The sequence below is a fragment of the Neurospora hispaniola genome (assembly GCF_033458365.1).
Source record: "Neurospora hispaniola strain FGSC 10403 chromosome Unknown B0T23scaffold_9, whole genome shotgun sequence".
In the NCBI taxonomy this organism is placed as follows: domain Eukaryota; kingdom Fungi; phylum Ascomycota; class Sordariomycetes; order Sordariales; family Sordariaceae; genus Neurospora; species Neurospora hispaniola.
Genome location: NW_026944414.1, coordinates 450073 through 468907, shown reverse-complemented (window position 1 = coordinate 468907; position 18835 = coordinate 450073). Strand labels below are relative to the sequence as shown.

The 18835-nt window shown below is 52.7% G+C and overlaps 5 protein-coding genes across 5 annotated transcripts; 3 read left to right on the top strand and 2 right to left on the bottom strand.

Annotated features, from left to right (window-relative positions):
• Window positions 1–192: 192 nt before the first annotated feature.
• On the bottom strand, window positions 193–1118 carry B0T23DRAFT_399452 (eukaryotic translation initiation factor 5A; the record flags this gene model as incomplete). The annotated part of the gene is made up of 4 exons (XM_062838421.1): window positions 193–263; window positions 323–449; window positions 517–786; window positions 1095–1118. 4 exons carry the CDS (start codon window positions 1116–1118, stop codon window positions 193–195), a joined length of 492 nt encoding a protein of 163 aa, XP_062688623.1.
• Window positions 1119–2768: 1650 nt separating this feature from the next.
• B0T23DRAFT_399451 (Sac2 family-domain-containing protein) lies at window positions 2769–4885 on the top strand (the record flags this gene model as incomplete). Its single annotated transcript, XM_062838420.1, has 3 exons — window positions 2769–3219; window positions 3287–3681; window positions 3737–4885. 3 exons carry the CDS (start codon window positions 2769–2771, stop codon window positions 4883–4885), a joined length of 1995 nt encoding a protein of 664 aa, XP_062688622.1.
• Window positions 4886–5002: 117 nt separating this feature from the next.
• B0T23DRAFT_240458 (rab-GTPase-TBC domain-containing protein) lies at window positions 5003–6594 on the bottom strand. The gene is made up of 2 exons (XM_062834029.1): window positions 6569–6594; window positions 5003–6514 (listed from the first exon to the last, which is right to left on the bottom strand). The coding sequence occupies exon 2, from the start codon at window positions 6353–6355 to the stop codon at window positions 5120–5122; it is 1236 nt and encodes a 411-aa protein (XP_062688621.1). The 5' UTR covers window positions 6356–6514; window positions 6569–6594; the 3' UTR covers window positions 5003–5119.
• A 1093-nt stretch (window positions 6595–7687) lies between these two features.
• B0T23DRAFT_389026 (mono-functional DNA-alkylating methyl methanesulfonate N-term-domain-containing protein) lies at window positions 7688–12503 on the top strand. The gene is made up of 6 exons (XM_062837782.1): window positions 7688–7834; window positions 7998–8311; window positions 8372–9499; window positions 9550–10070; window positions 10121–10437; window positions 10521–12503. Exons 2-6 carry the CDS (start codon window positions 8081–8083, stop codon window positions 12275–12277), a joined length of 3954 nt encoding a protein of 1317 aa, XP_062688620.1. The 5' UTR covers window positions 7688–7834; window positions 7998–8080; the 3' UTR covers window positions 12278–12503.
• An 894-nt stretch (window positions 12504–13397) lies between these two features.
• B0T23DRAFT_240369 (uncharacterized protein) lies at window positions 13398–17154 on the top strand. The gene is made up of 4 exons (XM_062834028.1): window positions 13398–14013; window positions 14110–14622; window positions 14697–16729; window positions 16813–17154. The coding sequence occupies exons 1-4, from the start codon at window positions 13492–13494 to the stop codon at window positions 17057–17059; spliced, it is 3315 nt and encodes a 1104-aa protein (XP_062688619.1). The 5' UTR covers window positions 13398–13491; the 3' UTR covers window positions 17060–17154.
• Window positions 17155–18835: the final 1681 nt, after the last annotated feature.

Sequence of the window (18835 nt, the reverse complement as noted above, 5' to 3'; positions counted from 1 at the left end):
CGCCCTATTCCAGCAGCTACCGGGTCCAACAAAACGGGGAGACGTGAAACCATTCATATGTGACCCTTAAACACAGATATAGCGCAAAAAAGACGGATATCTCTTAGCCAGGCAAAAACCAACAGAACCGTCCCATGAAGCCATCATTAAATGCCAAACGTCCGGTGTCCCTCCAACTCCTCCAAACTTCCTTTAATCCTTGTTGGAAGCCTCCTTGACATCGATGGCAGCCTCCTCACCCATGGCGGTCTGGACACCGACGACTGTATAGCAGTATTAGTATCGCGCAAGCTGGAATAGCGCACGTGTCGGGGAAACTTACAGAAGTCCTTGCCCTCCTCCTCGAGCTTCTCAATGCGCTTGGCAAGCTCACCCTCGGGCATCTTGACGTCACGCTTCTCCTCACCGTTGGAGTCAATGAGGACAAGGAAGTCCTCGTCGATGTAGGACTGTTGCACAAAGTTAGCTTCTAAGCTCCGGACCCAGCAATCTCGGGGGCGTCCAGATAGTACGTACGAACTGGTAGTCGGTGCGCTTGACGTTGGGAACGTCCATGTTGTGGGTGGAGGGGCAGAGATCCTCGAGCTTCTTGCCAGTGAAGATATCGATGGCGACGAGATGGACCTTGGCGTGACCGTGCTTGCCGGTCTTGGAGGTCGACATGTCGACGATCTTGCAGGGACGGTTCTTGATCACGACATGGCCACCCTTGCGCAGAGCAGAGCACTGCATGGGGTAGGTGGCGGACGCACCAGCGTCGACGGAGTCGAAGGTGTGCTCATGCTGCTATATATGGGGACATGTTGGTTAGCACCCAATGCCTCTTTGTTGCTGATGGACGCGGCTATTGCGATGGGTAATCAGGTGAGAGATGGTGCGATTCGGGTTTCGTGCGTGAGGCGATCAAAAGAAGCCATTCCCGTCCAAGGAAAAACACCACCGGAGGAGCGAGAGGGGGTCGGGCGATGAAGAGCGATGCGGGGTGACGAGTCTGCCCACGCAGACAGCCGCCGCCCGCAAGCGACCACCGGGCATAATGAAGTGTGTGACGATGATTGTGAATGGGCGCATTAACAGGCGGGAGATGGACTTACAGCGTCGTCGTGGGCGGCAGACATCTTGAAAGGATTGACAAAGGATAAACCGTCGAAAGGGCAAGGAGAGACAGAAGATGATGGATCAAGACGCTGGAGGCGGCACGGGGAGAGGAAAAATATAGAGGGAGTTGAAAAAGGAAAAAAAAGCGATTTTGAGCACGGGAGTCGAGAGGGACGAAAAAATGCAGCATCCCCGCCAGTGGTCCAGTCAGGAAAGGCCCCTCCTCCCTGCCACCTGGTGGGAAGCACCCACAACTCTCACACTGGCATGGCACACACAACGAACGGAACTTGCACCCAAAGGCCCAGGGCGGGCACCGCAGTCCGCGCAGAGTCAGTTTTTTGCCTCTGAGAGGTTTCAGTTGTTGGAACAAATTGGCCAACGAGTCTGGGCTTAGGTTGCTTGCTTGCTGCATTAACCCTCACTTAACCCTCCTCACGTGCCACATTTTAAAACAGTGCTCACCTCTAACCCTCCAGTCCAGTCCCCGTCCCCTTCGCTCCCGCCCACCCTTTCCATCTTTGGCTGCGTGTCTCCTCACTCCATTCAGAAGGTTGTCTGTTACGACTGTTGGGTCTGCAGTCCGCAGTCAGTCTGCATCAGAGACCAAGTGTCAGGGCACAAGCCCAGAACCCCACATGTGGAAGTGGTGGGTACAACCCACAGTGCCAGGCACAGGGTGTATGCCCAGTACTGGGTATTTAGTCAGATTTGTGGCCTCCACAATACTTGGAAGGCCATCCTTCTCCAATACATCACAAGTCGGGCATACATTGCCTCCAAGCCACTGGCCGCAGACCATTACACCAAGCAAGATTTCTCCAGTCTTTCCCTGGCTCTCCTGACTGACCGGTACACGCAAACTCGACCCCGCTGTTTAGTTACACAACAAGCTCCTACTTGTTTGAGTTTCTCGACAACTCAAGTCAGCATCGAGTGCCTTTACATGTGTCTTTACTAGATAGTCTTGAATATATATCTTGGCCCCTGGTCGTCTCATGGATGGTCATGACCTAGCCATCCCCTTCTGAGCAAAAACCTCCGAGTACAAATGGCATGCATCGATGTAGAGTTCTGCACCCGCGATCGTGATCGATCTCTCCTCTTGTGGTGTCGCGGAACTGAAGAGGTCAGTTCTCCCGCCCCGCCTTATGTCTGGCTAAGGCGGCCAGGCTAGGCAATATGCGGGAAAGCTCCAATATCTGGCACGGGACCCGCTCGCTGTGAGTGGTGGCGGAGCGAATTCACCAATCAGATTGCATGCATAACCTGTAACCCTCACCATCTGGTGGAGGGCAGAGGGCTAGCCTGGCCAGCCTTGTTTGTGTCGGGTGCCCTGGACCCAGCTAGGTGCCCGTCCCCGCTACTCGCTGCTGCTGCTGGTGCCAGGCAATTGCTGCTACCTAGGTAACTCTCAGGGCATCCATCATTCCACTTCCACTTCCATGCCAAGCCGAGCTGGCGCGCATTCGACGATTCCAAGGGTCTCCTGGAGACAAACCTAACTGAACCAAGCTGCGACGGAGCGCGACAACGGAATCGCCCAAGTCCCACGTTTATCGGCATATGACAGAAGACAACGACAACCGTTTCGAGTGTCCCATATCGATTTCCTGCTTGCACCAGCATGCTCCTCGCGTCGCCTCGTCTCTGGCGGTGCTTGATTCGCTATGTGGCTTGATCGACGTCCCGGCCAGCATCCAGGAAGCGCAGCTCCTCCGCCGAACAACCGCTCCGTCTCGCCGCTGCCCCAACGCACCAGCTCGCGCGGTCCATATCTTGCCCCCCAGAGGCCTGGACTGAACACAAGAGGGTCTTCTGCTTTGTCTCTGGTCTCGAACGACTCGTCGTCTTCCCTCCTCGCCTCGGCCAAGAAAGTCAATGGCTCCTCCTTGAGGCAGTCCTCTACCGTGGACGATGCGCCAGATCCCGAAGAGGTCCTGGCTAGGATTCTAGGCCACTTTCCCAGTAGCAATACCACACAACAACCGGCCAGCGGCATCACCGAAGATGACCTGGACTTTGACGTTGACTTTGGCGGCTTGACCCTGACTGAGCTCGCCGGCCCTGACGTCAGTTCGCGCCAAGTCGACAACTACAAGCCCCAAAGTGTTCAAGATTGTACGATGCCACCTTATTGCTCCTACCGTGTCTTGCTCTCCATCCATGCTTATAAAGTGCTTTCCAGATGAGCGAGACAAGGCCAAATTCGAGGACCTACATCGGTCCATCCGCGCATGCGATGACATCCTGAGCTCCGTCGAATCCAACCTCACCAACTTTCGCAATGACCTAGCTGCTGTGTCAGCCGATATTGAAAGCCTCCAGGCGCGATCCCAAGCTCTTAATGTGAGACTGGAAAACCGAAAGGCTGTAGAAAAGGGTTTGGGACCCTTGGTGGACGAGCTGAGCGTCTCTCCTCTCGTAATAACAACGATTGTCGAAGGTCATATCGACGAAACATGGGTGAAGGTCTTGGCCGAAGTGGACAAGAGAGCCATGGCTCATAAGAAGAATGCGCAACAACCACAGAGCAAAGCGTTGGCTGATGTCGGTCCATTGCTGGAAAAGCTCATCCTCAAGGTAAGGATTGTTGTTGGGATCTGGCAGTTCTGTTTCTAACACATTTTTCTGAAAGGCTATTGAACGCATACGGGACTTCTTGGTTGCGCAAATCAAAGCAATGCGGTCGCCTCACATCAACGCCCAGATCATTCAACAGCAGAATTTCCTCCGGTTCAAGGATCTATTCGCGTTCCTCCAAAAACATCAACCCACACTCGCCGGCGAGATATGTCAGGCCTATATGAACACCATGCGGTGGTATTATTTGAACCAGTTTACCCGCTACAAACAGTCCTTGGACAAGCTGAAGCTACACATTATCGATAAAAACGACGCAATGGGACACGAGGACACTTCTCGAAGAACGACTGTCTTGTCTGGATCCAAGCTTGGAGGCGTGCCCCATGACGCCTTTAGCATCGGCCGAAGGAACGAATTGCTCAAGACTAAGGATCAGATAGCCATGTCATCTTACCTGGCCGACGAGGACCAGACCACACATTATCTTGAGGTTCCGTTTCGCAACTTCAACCTTGCCCTGGTCGACAACGCCACGGCAGAGTACACATTTCTCGTGTCCTTCTTCAGCCCGGCGCTATCGCTTGCGGTCGTCTCGCGCCACTTTAACTACATCTTCGATCCGACCTTTGCCCTTGGGCAAGCCCTCACCAAGCAGCTTGTGTCAGACACATATGACGGACTCGGTCTACTGCTATGCGTGCGTCTGAACCAGCACTTTGCCTTTGAATTACAACGGCGCCGAGTTCCCGTTGTAGATGGCTACATCAACGGCACCGCCATGGTGTTGTGGCCACGTCTGCAGAGCGTCATGGACGCCCATTGCGAATCAGTCAAGGCTCTGACTTCTGCGCTCCCCAACAAGGCCGGGTCCGCTTCCCAAGCAAAGACAGCCTCGGCGGCTCCGCACGTCGTAACCCAGCGATTCGGGCAATTCCTTCACGGCGTGCTTGCCCTGAGTACCGAAGCAGGGGATGATGAGCCGATCGTCAGCAGTCTACACAGACTGCGTATCGAGGTGGAGGCGTTCCTGGCCAAGTATAGCCAGGCGCAACTGGGAGCGGATGCGAGAAAACGGGACAGGTTCCTGTATAATAATTACAGCTTGATTTTGACTATCATCAGCGATGTGAGCGGCAAGCTTGCGACGGAACAACAGGACCACTTTGAGTCACTTAAGGCGAGCGTACAAGAGAATATCTAGAGGTTTTTGGTATGCGGGCCAATAGTTAGAGAAAATATTCGGTCGGGAAGGTTCCTGCCTTGTACATACAACAGATTTGGCATAATGAAGTAACTTGATTCTTTCAAAGAGCTTGACGTCTCGAGTTCTGGGTATCCACGTTTATGACAGTTGTTTCACAGCAATCCTCGCCCTTGGTGGTCTCCTGCTTTTACAAGTTCCATTTCCATGATGATGCTCTACTTCACCTCCCATCTACGTCAACCACCACCGATTTACAACCCCCATGACCCAAGCCATCGGCCCGCCCGGCGCCCTCCTCAGCAATATCGCAATAATACCCACCAAAACCGCCAGCCCCAACGTCCTCACCGGCCTCCTATTCTTCCACATCCACTTCCTTGCCTTGTCCCTCCTCTCCAACCACAACAACTCCCTCACCTGCCTCTCAAAAAACCTCTTTCCATCTTCCATCGTCTGCCCAGTCGCCCCTTTATTCTTGTCCCCCTCTCTCGCCGTCTTCAGCACACTCGACCCCGAAATCCCCCACCGCCAACTCGGCAGCCGTTCAGGTGGATACTTTGCAAACAGCGCCACCGTATCGCCAATCAGCCCTTCCAGATCCAGCGGCTGCGGCAGCTTGGACAGAATCGAATGCAACATCTCCGGCTCGTCTTCCGGCGTCTCAAACAGCTCTTCCCTCCGCGACCTGACGATCGCAGCAAACATGTACACGCTAAACACGGGTTCCCTCGCCAACAAAACATCGAACAAGCGGGTGATTTCTCCGAGGGTGGTGATGTCGTGCGCGTACATGGTTATCGTCCCGGACAAGGCGAAGAAGGGTTCGGTTCCTGATAGGTGCCGCCAGAGAGGCGGGTCGGATACCCTTAGAATGTCGGGGATGAGGCGCAGTTGGGCGATGGCTGCTTGGAGGTTGGGAAGCATGAAGTCGCGGATGCGGAGGGCGGAGAGGCGGGCGAGTGCGGGCGAGCGCAGGTGGGCGGGGAGGACGAGTAAAAGGACTTGGGAGATGTCGTGGTAGCCTTGGAAGTAGTGGAGGTAGGGGTGCCGGCGGAGAACGGAGAGGATGAGCGAGGAGAGAAGGGATTTTTGTAAGGAGCGCGCGGAGTCGGAGGTGTGGGAGGGGTAGTAGGTGAAGGACCGGTCGACGTCGAGTTGGACTTGGTCTTCGTCTTGGTGAGGGGGGAGGGAGTCCCAGGAGGAGTAGGAGGAGGAGGAGGAGGAGGAGGAGGAGGAGTCTGGTGGGAGGCCGAGGAGGATGGGCCATGCTTGTTGACGAAGTTCGTCGGTTAGGAAACCCCCTCGTGATTCGGCGAGGTCACGGAGTTTGGTGAGGTCTCGTTGGGAACATGCTTTGAGAATGGCGGCTTCCTTCTCGGTGAAGAATGGGTCGATGATGACTTTCTCCTCCTTCTCTGAAAGAGAATCACCGCTTTCACTTGAGCTGCCGCTGTCCATCTGTGACATTCTGCTGGAGGCTCTAACTGGACCAGGACTGGTTGGTGACTGGAACAGTCAAGTTGGTGCCTGGTTACTACCTATTTAAGGACTCGAAAATAGAATGAAGACCTTCAGACCTGAGCTCGTCAGATCGAGAGAAATTTTGCGTGTTTTGTAATGTTGGACCTGTATTTCGGTTAGTAGTCTGCCCCTGAGAGAACAGATGGGTAGGAGTCTTACCTATGCAACTGCTGATGGCGAGACAAGGTGAGTCTGTCAACGTTGAATGAGTGACGTCGTTGTGAGTGTTTGACTTGATCGGTTATGTTTATATATCTCCAGACGGTTTGGACTTTCAGATGGTGATGCTGTATCTGTGGAGAGTTGGGCTTCCAAGTCTGGACATGTGATGGATGTTGTTGACTTTGGGCGAGGTTGTATGTACAGTTAGGCTAGGTTGAGACTATAGGGCATCCATGCTAAGAAAACTGTTAGCGTTGAAAAGAGCTCTCCAGTGCAGCACAGGCAACGTGCGCCTGTGTCATAGGGCGGTACATCTCGCGGCTGCTGTAGCAACCCAACCCAATGGGGCGGGCGTGGAACATGGGAATTGTGTCTTGGACGCTGGTCCATCTCGGGCTGCAGCAATTGCCTTGCCTTGAATCTTTTATTTGTTATTGGGGTTTTAGACCTGTCAATCAACCATTCTCGTCCATCCTCTCTCATGTGCGGTACATTTAAGATTGGGGTCACAGCATTGTCTCCTCCAAGTCTTGGAGGTTCAGTTGTTTACATTTCAATGAATGCCTGCCGAAGGAAGGCACAGGGCATCACGAAAATATGTAGTAGTCAAACCCACCTGCTTAAAAGTTGCCCTGCCCCACCACCTGCACTACTATCTAGCCGCCTGGAGCTTTCACCACTTCTGCCTCAGATAGAGTACCTACACTAACAACACAGCTTCTGCCATATTCACCCCCACCTTCAACCTTTCTCCATCAATCTCTTTCAACATGAATAATCTATCAACACTTCAGCCGGTCAGTTGTCGATAGTGCGGAATCGGCACTTTGCTGTCAGTTCTCCCTTTCTGCTGCACACCAGTTGTTTGTTTCTCGGGTTACTGCCGCTTCTTTGCACTGCGGCAGCTACTGTCCATACCAATAGACGGCGGCATCTCATCGTCTTTCCACAGACCTCCCGTCTCGCCGTAGGTATTCTGATTGCGGTGGTAAAGCGGCCACTGCCTGGGTGGGTAGATACCATTGGCAACGCTCACTTGCTCCCGCCTGTTTACTACTACACTTATTATGTCTGTGCAGCCTGGAGAGGTGGTACAACCTACAGCCCAAGGTGAGTCGATACTTCACGACATCTTACATTCCTTTTTATTGCCGTCTTTTTCTTTCCATCACTGAGACTTGCGCCAGCTTGTTCTCTGCAGAGAGGCAGCTGTCTTGTTTCTTTTTTTAATTGTTGTTTTTTTTGCCCCCGTTTTTGCTCAAGGTACTTATTTGAACACTGCGCTGCCCTTTTCCCATTAAACCCAATCATTTTCTCCTTTGACATTCATGTCCTCTTTGGAATAGCCTCAGATCAACATATCGTTATCTGAGAGGCCCTTGACCCAGAAATATGCATTTCAACCAGAAACTAACCCCTTCACTAGGCTGAATACTGCACGTTTCCGAGCCGGCCGACCCGTGACGGAGCACATCCTACTAAGGCGCTGATCAGCCTCATTTCACCAACATGGCTACCTTCAGAACCAATGTCCTCCGCAATGGCGAATGGGTCACCGAGACAGTCAGCATTCAGACCATTCTCAAGGCAAAGCCTGCGCAAGGTCCAAGGAGAACAGAGCAGACTGAAACTCCAGTATGCGGACTACTCACAAGGACCATGGCGGATAGCCAGATGGTGAAGTCGGTGCTGCCCGTAAGGCTCAGATCGCCTCATCACAACGATGTTGCCTTTATAGGCGTAAGTTGTTGAAACTTGAATGTTCTAGGCTTCGGTTGGCGGTACTGACCTGTTCCCCAGCATCGTTCTGTCCAAATCCGCGAATTTCAAAGCAACGGCCAGTTCCGAGACATACTCTTCCGCAGATTCCCACACAATATTCGCAACGCCTGTGTGGTTGGCTCTTTCGATATTCCGGATGGCGTCGACGACCTCAATCCTGCCATGGACATTGAAACCCCCGTGAAAATGGAGGACCAGGACGTACACTCGTCGCCCCCGTCTGGTTCGACGTCTCAGCTGCCGCCCCAGTTGCTTGCACTGGCCATGGAAAATGCCGATGTCGTCTTCCTCTGGATTGGCCCAGGGGTCGACGGCGGCCGACCTGAGTTTTACAGTTCTACCCAATTCTTGTTTAGACGGCCTCCACAGTTTCTGAACGGCAATTTCGGAGCCCACATGGCTGTAGATCCAAGCTCGCGTTACATGGCCTTGAGCAGCTATCACGGTCTCTTTGCCGTAGGTGAGCTCGAGTCTCTCGCCAATTTCACTCAACCACAAGACGAAAACACGGTGGAAATAGTCAAGAGCTGGCGATTGCGGAGCGTTCAAGGCGTGATACAAAGCCTCACATTTCTGTACCCACGGCCAGAAGACAAGGATCACATCATTCTTCTGCTCATTGTCGTCAACCATGGCAAGTCAAGAATGGTTATTTACGAGTGGACGTTGGGGGATGACCTTGCCACTGTCTTCGCCGAAGAGAAGCGTGGCCATCGATTGCCAGTCGAAAACCAAATGCCTCAACTCCTCATTCCCTTGACCGTTGGATCAGCTTTTATCGCCATTTCTCCAGAACAGGTTGCTGTGTGCACCGAATGTTTGCACGGCCCGCCCAGATTCGATACTTTGGAACTTGAGGCACCTCCGAAGAGCCCAAATTACTATGGTACTGGAAAACCGTTGTGGACAGCCTGGGATAGGCCATATAGATTGCCACGTTATCTCAAAGGCAAAGACTGCTTATACCTTGCCAGAGAGGACGGCATTGTTGTCTACATCGAAGTCGATGAAGATCATGCGTTGGAGCGTTCGACCTTCATTGACGCCTTCAAATGCAATATATCGTCGGCATTCGCCTACTTGTTTGATCAGTACGCGGATGTTCTCGTGCTGGGCAGCGATAACGGCACGGGGAGTGTTTGGAAGGTTTGCAGAATCAGCCTCGCCTTTGGTGTCTTTGACTGACGTTATTTTAGATCCCCCCACGAGACCACCCATTGCGGATAGGCACCTTACCTAGTGGTGCCCCCACCCTAGATTTCGCGACGACTGATAGTCCTTCTTCAGGAGAGAAAGCTCCTGACTCCTTTGGAACGAGCATTGCACCGTCAACTGACGGGCAGCTTAGAGCACCTGATAGGATATTTGCGGCCTCTGGTCATGGACTGACAGGTTGCATCACTGAATACCGACATGGACTGAGAGCGGACATTGGATTGGAGCTCGAACTTGAGGAGGGGCTGAAACAAGCCTGGCTTCTTAATTTCTCCAACACACATGGGCGTTACGATCTGTTGTGGACTACCCCTACTCGGTCGAAGGTTTGGCAACTGCCAGATGATTTTTCAGAATTAACAGATCCGGAACCCGACCAGGTCCTCTACGACTTGTCCTCGCCCACTTTGGCTGTGGCGCAGGTAAATGGGGTTACTGTCCAAGTGACCACCGCCTCAATCACACTCTTCAAGAACGAGGCCCAGTCTCGTACAGACGAGTGGTACGAAGCTCCCAAGCCCACGTGCATGAGTTATTCTAACAGTATTACAGGACCCGATTGTCTTTTGACAAGCTTCTACCGGATCAGCCGCAGGTATCAGTGTCGGACGCTTACGTTACGGATGACTGGATCACTGTCTCAACACATGTTGGGCCACAGTTCAGAATTTACAGTTTCAAGTTCTATGGGACAGCAGTTGTTTCTCAAATCCAGTTCGACGTACCTGGGGACGTGACTTCGCTACATCACAGCCAGAACCTTGGGATCATTGTCGGTCTTTGGAAGGACGGACGTCCATACTTGCTCATCCGTGCCCCGACAACTGAGACAGACACACAAGATACTGAGGAAATTGATATTACAGAACGTAAGGTTGACCCAGCACATCTGGGCCAGCTGAATCCCATGCTGCCTCCTGCTTTGGTTTCCACTATACTGATGTGTTGATAGGACTTGTGACATCGGCTGGATTTACCGGATATCGAGATGGCGTGCCTCTCAAAGCAATCGGGAGCATCGCTTCTGTCAATAACGCAATATTCCTAGGAACCAGAGGCGGAGAGCTCATTCACATTTCGAAGGAGTGGAAGGGTACTACGATGGCCTACTACCAACAACTCGGACTGACGGCGGTGAACGTGACTGCGGCCCGGCATTCTCAGACTGTGAGACCGAGAGTGCTGGTCTCCTGCGATCAAGTCTCTATTGAAGTACAACTCGATGAGCATGGGCCAAATGGTTCTGTCCATGACTTGGCAAAATATCGTGTCATGCCTGTCAACGCGGGCGATCTAGGTGCTCCTCTACCACTTGTAGAGTACAGCGTGGCAATCGATATTCCATGCGCGAGTGAAGGATTTACCCCGATCCTCATGCTGGCGGGGTCGAGTGCAATCATCGCCGAGCTACACCAGGAGCCTGGTCCGGCTCATCGATATATCACGATTGGGAAGACACCAGTCAAGACGTTTTTCTCACCCAACCTGCGTTGCCTGGTGGTCGGTGTCAATGAGGAGGGAAACAAGTCGACGCTGATGTTCATGGATCCTGACACGGGAAAGGACATTGGGAGACCGATCCACAAAGCAGGAACTCCTGTTCAGTATATTGTTGGGCTGGGTAAACCTGACGACCGAATTTATGGTCTGGCCGAGTGGGAGTACAAGAAGAATAACGGGACGTGGCGCTATCTCCTTGTTGGTACCAAACAAGGCCAGCTCATTATCGTGTCGACGGAAAAGGAGCCACTGAACGGGGACCACCCACCTTTGATAAAATACTGGACACGATTTAAGAAAAACTGCGATGGACCGGTCTACTCAGTAATAGGACATGAGGAGAGCGTGATCTATTGCGTCGACCAAGTACTCCACTGGGATGTGCTGGACCCTGTCGAGAAGAAGCTGAAACCACGCAAAGTGTTTGACTTGGGCTCGTTGGCTCTGGAGCTTCACATCTCCGAGACTAAGCTCCTCGCCTTGACGTGGGACGATTCGCTCCAGATGATCGATCCGGCGCTTGACGACGTCATTGAGAACTCTGCAACACTCGAGTTCCACGATCCTCGCAACGTTGTACCAACGTCGTCGATGCAAATTGGAAGCAACGTATTCCTGGTGGCAGATAAAGACCGTGGCGTGGCCGGTCTTTGGCAATGGTCCAGAACACCAGGGACCCATAACTGGGCAGAGTTCAGGGTGCTCTTCGAGGGGACGCTTCCTGTGAGTATCAGGAAGTTCCGGCGCGGCAGGACACGGCCAACGTGGGAGCAAGGAGCCTGGAACGCACCCAAGTACGGTCGGCTCATCAGCACACCGAACGATGCCGAGATATTGGGAATAGCGATGGACGGCACCATGTATCACTTTACGCTACTTGACCAGCACGCGTTGCGGCTGTTGCGATTCATTGTCAACTTGTATAACCTCAGGGGGAAGAGAGACGAGGAAAAGCTGCTGCATGCGGAGCCAAACCTGGGATACACTGAGCCGTCGCATGTGGATGGTGATCTGCTGAAAACACTCTTGGATGCGGAAGTGTTGCAAGAGCTGATCAACACGGAGGAGCTGTTGGCGCGGTTCAAGAGCCTGTTGGATAAGCTGGACGGGGGCATACACACTGCTGAGTGGATGGGCGAGGGCACTGCGGACCAGTATTTTGAGCTGGGGTATAACGTGTTGGTTTATTATCTTAGGCAAGTCTATTGAGTGCTTGGGATTCTGAGGGGAAGGAAGGTAACAAGCGAACATTTTCTCTAGTACTGGTCTAAAGGCTCTCCTGATGAATGCCTTGGTGATGTTGCTACAGCATAATAGACGAGTGAATAAACAGCATCATTAACAACATATGGGTAGTAAAATACCCATGGCAAGGTGAGGGAGTTGGCCTGCCCCCCTTGGATGGAATATCGCACAAAATACACCAAAGTGGTAGGAAGTAAATACAGAAATTAGCCCAGCAAGTGCCCCACTTGTGGTTTACGCCCAGTGCGACCAGTTGCCCCGCATTCTGCACTAACAAGTCGGTCACTGTACACAGGAGTGCAGGAGCTTTTGCACCACTGCTCTGTATCTCAGGCTGTCTTGACTGCTGTCTCCAATAGTCTGTGCAGTCAAGTCAAGGCTTGGTCAAAGCGACACCTCCTGAGCTGGCTCCGGCCAAAAAAAAAGTTTCGAGTGGCGATCCTTGTCTGTATTTTTTTCTACCGAATCGAGACTCTTTTGACTCTGTAACTTTGACTGCTTGGTATTGAGTCAGAAAACGGGACATGATTGCCGGTTTTGGCCGTAAAAGGAGACAATACCAAACACTTGATACGGGCTGAAAGAAAGTGCCCCTGGTGCAAAGCAGACAGTACTGTGTAAGTACAGGTACTGAGATACCTAAGTACCTGTAGCGACAGACTACAGCGGGACTCGATACAAAGAACAACGAAAAAAAAGATTTACGGTGCTAAGTACCTACTGCGGTTGCGAGCAAAAGTAAAACCCCCTTGTCAGGTATCTTGCACGGACCACCACAGCCAGAGCTTCGTGAGCACTGTGTGGTCGACGACCTGATCCACGGGTTTAACTTACCCATCTCACCATAGTACCTACCATCGATCCACTCTGCAGCACCACCACCACCACCACCGAAAAGTGACAACCTAGCCCTATCCCGTCGACAAGGGGGGACCTACAGCACCAAAAAAAAGTACGCCGCCTGCCATTCTTTAGCAGCCAGCCAGCCATATCGCATCTAACGGCCCAGTAGCCCCAGTCGGCCGGCCGCCCCACGAACCCACCACCTAACGAGCAACGAGGTCTTCACCCGGACTTCGACTTTCGTCACAAGGAGAGAAGGAGAGCCCATCAGGATCCTCTCCCCACCCATCCTACGGTATTCCCCGGTCGACTACCAACAGTCCAGTTAGCCCAACATGGCGCCCAAGAAGAAGGGAAACAAAAAGGCCAACGATGACTGGGAGGCCGAGCTGGGCGAGTCCATCGCCCCCGTCAACAATGGCGCCGCCGCCGATGCTGGTGCCGCCGCCTCTCCCGCTGCCGCCGATGACGAGGCCGCTGCCGGTGGTGGCGGTCTGATGGAGAGAATGCGCAAGGCCAAGGAGAAGCGCAAGAAGAAGGGTCTTGCCGACGACTGGGAGGCCGAGCTGGGCGAGGACGCTCCTGGCGCCGAGAAGCCCGCTGCCGCCGAGCCCGTCCCCGATCTGTCGGCCAAGGTCGCCGAGGAGGCCAACCTCGACGACGAGTTCGCTCTCCCCGAGAAGAAGGGCAAGGGTGGCAAGGGCAAGCAGCAGCAGCAGCAGCAGCAACAGAAGGCTGCTCCCGCCGCCGCCAAGAAGGATGAGGATGCTGCCGATGAGGATGGCCCCAGGGTGTTGACCAAGGCCGAGAAGGAGAAGCTCAAGAAGGAGCGTGAGAAGCAGCGCAAGAAGGAGCAGGTGAGTACCTAGTCATTATCACTATCACCCACTTGTGACTACGTATACATCAGACACAAACCGAAGACTAACAACAACTTCTTGCACACTACACAGGCTGCTGCTAAGAAGAAGGGTACCACACCCGCCACCGCCGCCAAGGCCGAGCCCGCGAAGGAGGAAAAGAAGGCCGAAACCCCCAGCCCCGCCTCGACCCCCGCTTCCACTCCGGCCCCCGAAGCCGCCGGTGGCAAGAAGAAGAAGCTCCCCGCCCACCTGCTCGCCCTCCAGAAGCAGCAGGAGGAGCTGCGCCGTCGCCAAGAGGAGGAGGCTAGGCTCCTCGCCGAGGAAAAGGCCAGGATAGAGGAAGAGGAGCGCGCCGCTGCCGAGGAGGCCAAGCGCAAGGAGGAGGAGCGCGCCCGCAAGAAGGAGAAGGAGAAGCAGAGGATCGAGCAGCTCAAGAAGGAGGGCAAGTTCATGACCAAGGCCCAGAAGGAGGAGAAGGCCCGCAACGAGAGGAAGCTGCAGCAGATGTTGGCGGCCGGTATCAAGGTCAACGCGCTCGAGGGTGAAGAGTCCAAGAAGAAGCCTGTCTACGACGATAAGAAGAAGAGGGCCGCTAACAAGAAGGTGAGTCTGTCCGGAATTCTTGTTACAATTATGGTATACTATGGACGGCACTAACCAGTGTCTACTTGCTACAGAAGGACGAGGAAAAGGCTCTCGCCGAGGCCGCTGAGCGCGCAAGACTCGCCGCTGAGGCTCTGGCCAAGGAGCAAGAGGAGAAGGCCCGCATCGAGCGCGAGAAGGCCGAGAAGGAGGCTGCTGCCAAGGCTGAGGCCGCCAAGGCCGCCGCTGAGGACAGCGTCGACGAGGACTGGGAGGCCGCTGTTGCCTCTGACAAGGAGGATGTCAAGGACAGCTGGGATGCTGATTCCGACGAGGAGGAAGAGACCAAGAAGGAAGAGACCAAGAAAGAGGCCCCTAAGCCTGCCGCGGCCAACGGCAAGGCTCAGGCCAAGAAGGAGGAGTCCGAGTCCGAGTCCGAGTCTGAGGAGGAGTCTGAAGAGGAATCTTCTGAGGACGAGGAGGCTACCGCCAGGGAACTGGAGGAGGCCCGGAGGAAGAAGGAGGCTGCCGAGCGTCGTGAGAAGGCTCACCAGGCCGCTCTGGCTGCCAGGTCTGCGGACAACCTTCGCTCGCCCATTTGCTGTATTCTTGGTCACGTCGATACCGGTAAGACGAAGCTGCTGGACAAGATTCGTCAGACCAACGTCCAGGAGGGCGAAGCTGGTGGTATCACTCAGCAGATTGGTGCCACTTACTTCCCCGTTGAGGCCATCAAGCAGAAGACCCAGGTCGTCAACAGGGATGGCAAGTTCGAGTTCAAGGTTCCCGGTCTTCTTATCATCGATACCCCCGGTCACGAGTCTTTCTCCAACTTGCGTTCGCGTGGTTCCTCGCTCTGCAACATCGCCATCTTGGTTGTCGATATCATGCACGGTCTCGAGCCCCAGACTCTCGAGTCCATGAGACTTCTCCGTGAGAGGAAGACGCCCTTCATCGTCGCTCTCAACAAGATCGATCGTCTTTACGGCTGGAAGAAGATCGAGAACAACGGCTTCCAGGAGTCGTTGGCCCTCCAGAACAAGGCTGTCCAGAACGAGTTCAAGAACCGTCTCGAGCAGACCAAGCTCGCCTTCGCCGAGCAGGGTTTCAACTCGGAGCTCTTCTACCAGAACAAGTCCATGGCCAAATTCGTCTCCTTGGTCCCCACCTCTGCCCACACCGGTGAGGGTATCCCCGACATGCTGAAGCTCATTGTTCAGCTCACCCAGGAGCGCATGGTTGGCTCTCTCATGTACCTCTCCGAGGTCCAGGCTACCGTTCTCGAAGTCAAGGCCATCGAGGGTTTCGGTATGACCATCGATGTCATTCTCACCAACGGTATCCTCAGGGAAGGTGACCGCATTATCCTGTGTGGTACAGAAGGCGTCATCAAAACCAATATCAGAGCCCTGCTCACGCCCGCGCCGCTCAGGGAACTGCGCCTCAAGTCGCAGTACGTTCACAATAAGGAAGTCAAGGCCGCTTTGGGTGTCAAGATCTCTGCCCCCGGCCTCGAGGGTGCCATTGCCGGTTCCCGTCTGCTTGTCGTCGGCCCCGATGATGATGAGGACGATCTCGAGGACGAGGTCGAGGCCGATCTCGCCTCGCTCTTCAGCCGTGTCGAAAAGTCCGGCCGCGGTGTCTCCGTCCAGGCCTCCACCCTTGGTTCGCTCGAGGCCTTGCTCGACTTCCTCAAGGAGTGCAAGATCCCCGTCGCCAACGTCGGTATCGGTCCCGTCTACAAGCGCGATGTCATGCAGTGCGGTATCATGTTGGAGAAGGCTCCCGATTACGCCGTCATGCTTTGCTTCGACGTTAAGGTCGATAAGGAAGCGCAGGAGTATGCCGATCAGCAGGGCGTCAAGATCTTCACCGCCGACATTATCTACCACTTGTTCGACTCGTTCACCAAGCACATGGATGAGCTGCTCGAGAAGAAGAAGGAGGAGTCCAAGCTCCTCGCTGTCTTCCCTTGCGTGCTCGCTCCCGTTGCCGTGTTCAACAAGTCTGGTCCCATTGTTATCGGTGTCGATGTCGTGGAGGGTCAGTTGAAGATCAACACGCCCATTTCCGCCGTCAAGACGAACCCCGTTACTGGCGCTAGGGAGGTCATCGATCTCGGTAGAGTGTATGTCTTTTTTTTTGTTGTCCTTTCACCCCATCATCCTCCTCTCCATGAATTATTCACTAATCTGATCAAATCGAATGTAGTACCTCGATCGAGCGCGACCACAAGCAGATCCCCGTCTGCAAAAAGGGTCAACCCTCGGTCGCCATCAAGATCGAAATGGGCGGCAACCAGCCCACGTACGGCCGCCATCTCGAGGAGAAGGACATGCTCTACTCCAAGATCTCGCGTGCCTCGATCAACTGCCTCAAGGAGTTTTACCGCAAAGACGTGACCAACGATGAGTGGCAGCTGATTATCAAGTTGAAGCCCATGTTTGACATTGCTTAAACCAACAACCACTGTCTAAGTGGTAGGTAAGTAGGTCAGAGGTGGGAGGGTGTGTGGAGATGTGGGGTGGGGACAAGCAGAAGATGGGAATTTCATCATTATAGTCATAGTCAAAAGGCATACATGGACATGGACATGGACATGGATAAAAATGAGAATTAGTCGAGAGAATGGAGAGAATGGAGAATGAATGATGCCACATGGATGGTTGGTTGGTGGGGGAAGGAATAAGAATAAGAATAAGAATAGGAATAGGCAAGGCAGGGAATGGAATGGAAACACAAAAATTACTGCATTTGCTGGTTGGTGTGTGGTCTTTGGAAGGGGGGGATTTAGTATGTCTGTCTGTATGTACGTTTATGAACTTGTTTTTTTTTTCTTAGTTGCACTAGGTATTCTAAAAGGATGTTTGATTTGTTGGGTTAGTAGTGATAGTATTAGTTCTTTCGAATTGGGTTAGTCGTACTGGTATCTGTTCCTATCGTCGTCGTCGTCGTCGTCGTCGTCGATGGGGATGCATGTCGTGATGGAACCAACCGATTTGACGATGGAGAGGTACACATGTAGTGAAAGTCCAGCCTACACTAACTAGTCAAGGTTGTAAAATGGGGAGAGAGAGCTAAAGTTGGTAATATATAGGCAAGGCACATTTATTTATTTCTCCTATCTTCTTACTTTGTCGTCTTTTAGAAAGCGAACAAGCGAATTATAAAAGCTTCAGTCAAGTCAGTCAGTCAGTCAGTCGGTTTCTGTCACGGGGTGGGTGGGTGGGTGGGTAGTATGTAGGTGGTAGGTGGTAGTTCACATGCCTAGCTAGGTATATATTGTGCACTTTGTATTTTGCCTCGCTTGCAAGTACCAAGTAGAATTACCGTCCATCTTTTCTATCGTATAGATAGGTAGGTAGTTTGGCGGACATAATGGCTATAGTGCACACACACCTGCCTTGTTATGGTTTCAGAATGTATTCATTTATTTATATATATATATATATATATATATATCTACCATTCCGATTTCAATCCGATTCAACAACGTCTTATGCCGTATCATGTCATGTTATAACGGACGGACGGACGGACGGACAGATGAATCTCAACGCGGCGGCGGCGGCGGCATGGCATCAATCCATACTCCATACCTACCTACCTACCTACCTATCCCATCTTTGCTTGCTTGCTTTCTTACTTTTTTGCGTACTTTCTTATTTTCTTGTTAGCTATCCAGCTATCCAGCTAGCTAGTTACTTATTCTATTAAAGAAGGAAAGGAATAAAGTTATTATGAATGAAACGCTTGTATATATTTATCTATATGTATGTATATATGTGTGTGTGAAGAGGGGGAGGGAGGGAGGGAGGGAGGGAGGGTCAATTCCATTTTTGGCCAACCCTCCCCTCCTTCACTCCGTTAGTTAGTTTCTCTGTTCACTTCTTTCTTTCTCTCTCTTTTACTTTCCCCCGCCCGTACTGTACTATTAAAAGAAACCATTTGTTTTCGGACCAGATAGATTATTTAACAAAACTGGAAATTTAGACGATACGATGCAATATATATCACAGATCAGCCCTAGACTCTGATACCAAATAGAGGAGGAGGAGGAGGTTATATCAAACTTAAAGTCTGCGTAGTGTTTTTTTTTTTATTACTTTGTTTATCTATTATATTGGGTATATCGCAATGGAATCTACAGCAAGAGCTCGTACACCAGTGTCGGCATTCAACTTTATGAACGCGGTGATTTGCAAGTTGCGAGAACTCTCTAGTTTTCGTGCAA

Excerpts from the sequence above, each read along its gene's own strand:
- B0T23DRAFT_240458 (XM_062834029.1), bottom strand. The coding sequence starts at position 6,355 with ATGTCACAGATGGACAGCGGCAGCTCAAGTGAAAGCGGTGATTCTCTT.
- B0T23DRAFT_240369 (XM_062834028.1), top strand. The coding sequence starts at position 13,492 with ATGGCGCCCAAGAAGAAGGGAAACAAAAAGGCCAACGATGACTGGGAG. Across the intron at positions 14,014-14,109 it reads AGCAGCGCAAGAAGGAGCAG|GCTGCTGCTAAGAAGAAGGG; the intron begins GTGAGTACCTAG and ends CACACTACACAG. Across the intron at positions 14,623-14,696 it reads AGAGGGCCGCTAACAAGAAG|AAGGACGAGGAAAAGGCTCT; the intron begins GTGAGTCTGTCC and ends TACTTGCTACAG.
- B0T23DRAFT_389026 (XM_062837782.1), top strand. The coding sequence starts at position 8,081 with ATGGCTACCTTCAGAACCAATGTCCTCCGCAATGGCGAATGGGTCACC. Across the intron at positions 10,071-10,120 it reads CAGTCTCGTACAGACGAGTG|GACCCGATTGTCTTTTGACA; the intron begins GTACGAAGCTCC and ends ACAGTATTACAG. Across the intron at positions 10,438-10,520 it reads GGAAATTGATATTACAGAAC|GACTTGTGACATCGGCTGGA; the intron begins GTAAGGTTGACC and ends ATGTGTTGATAG.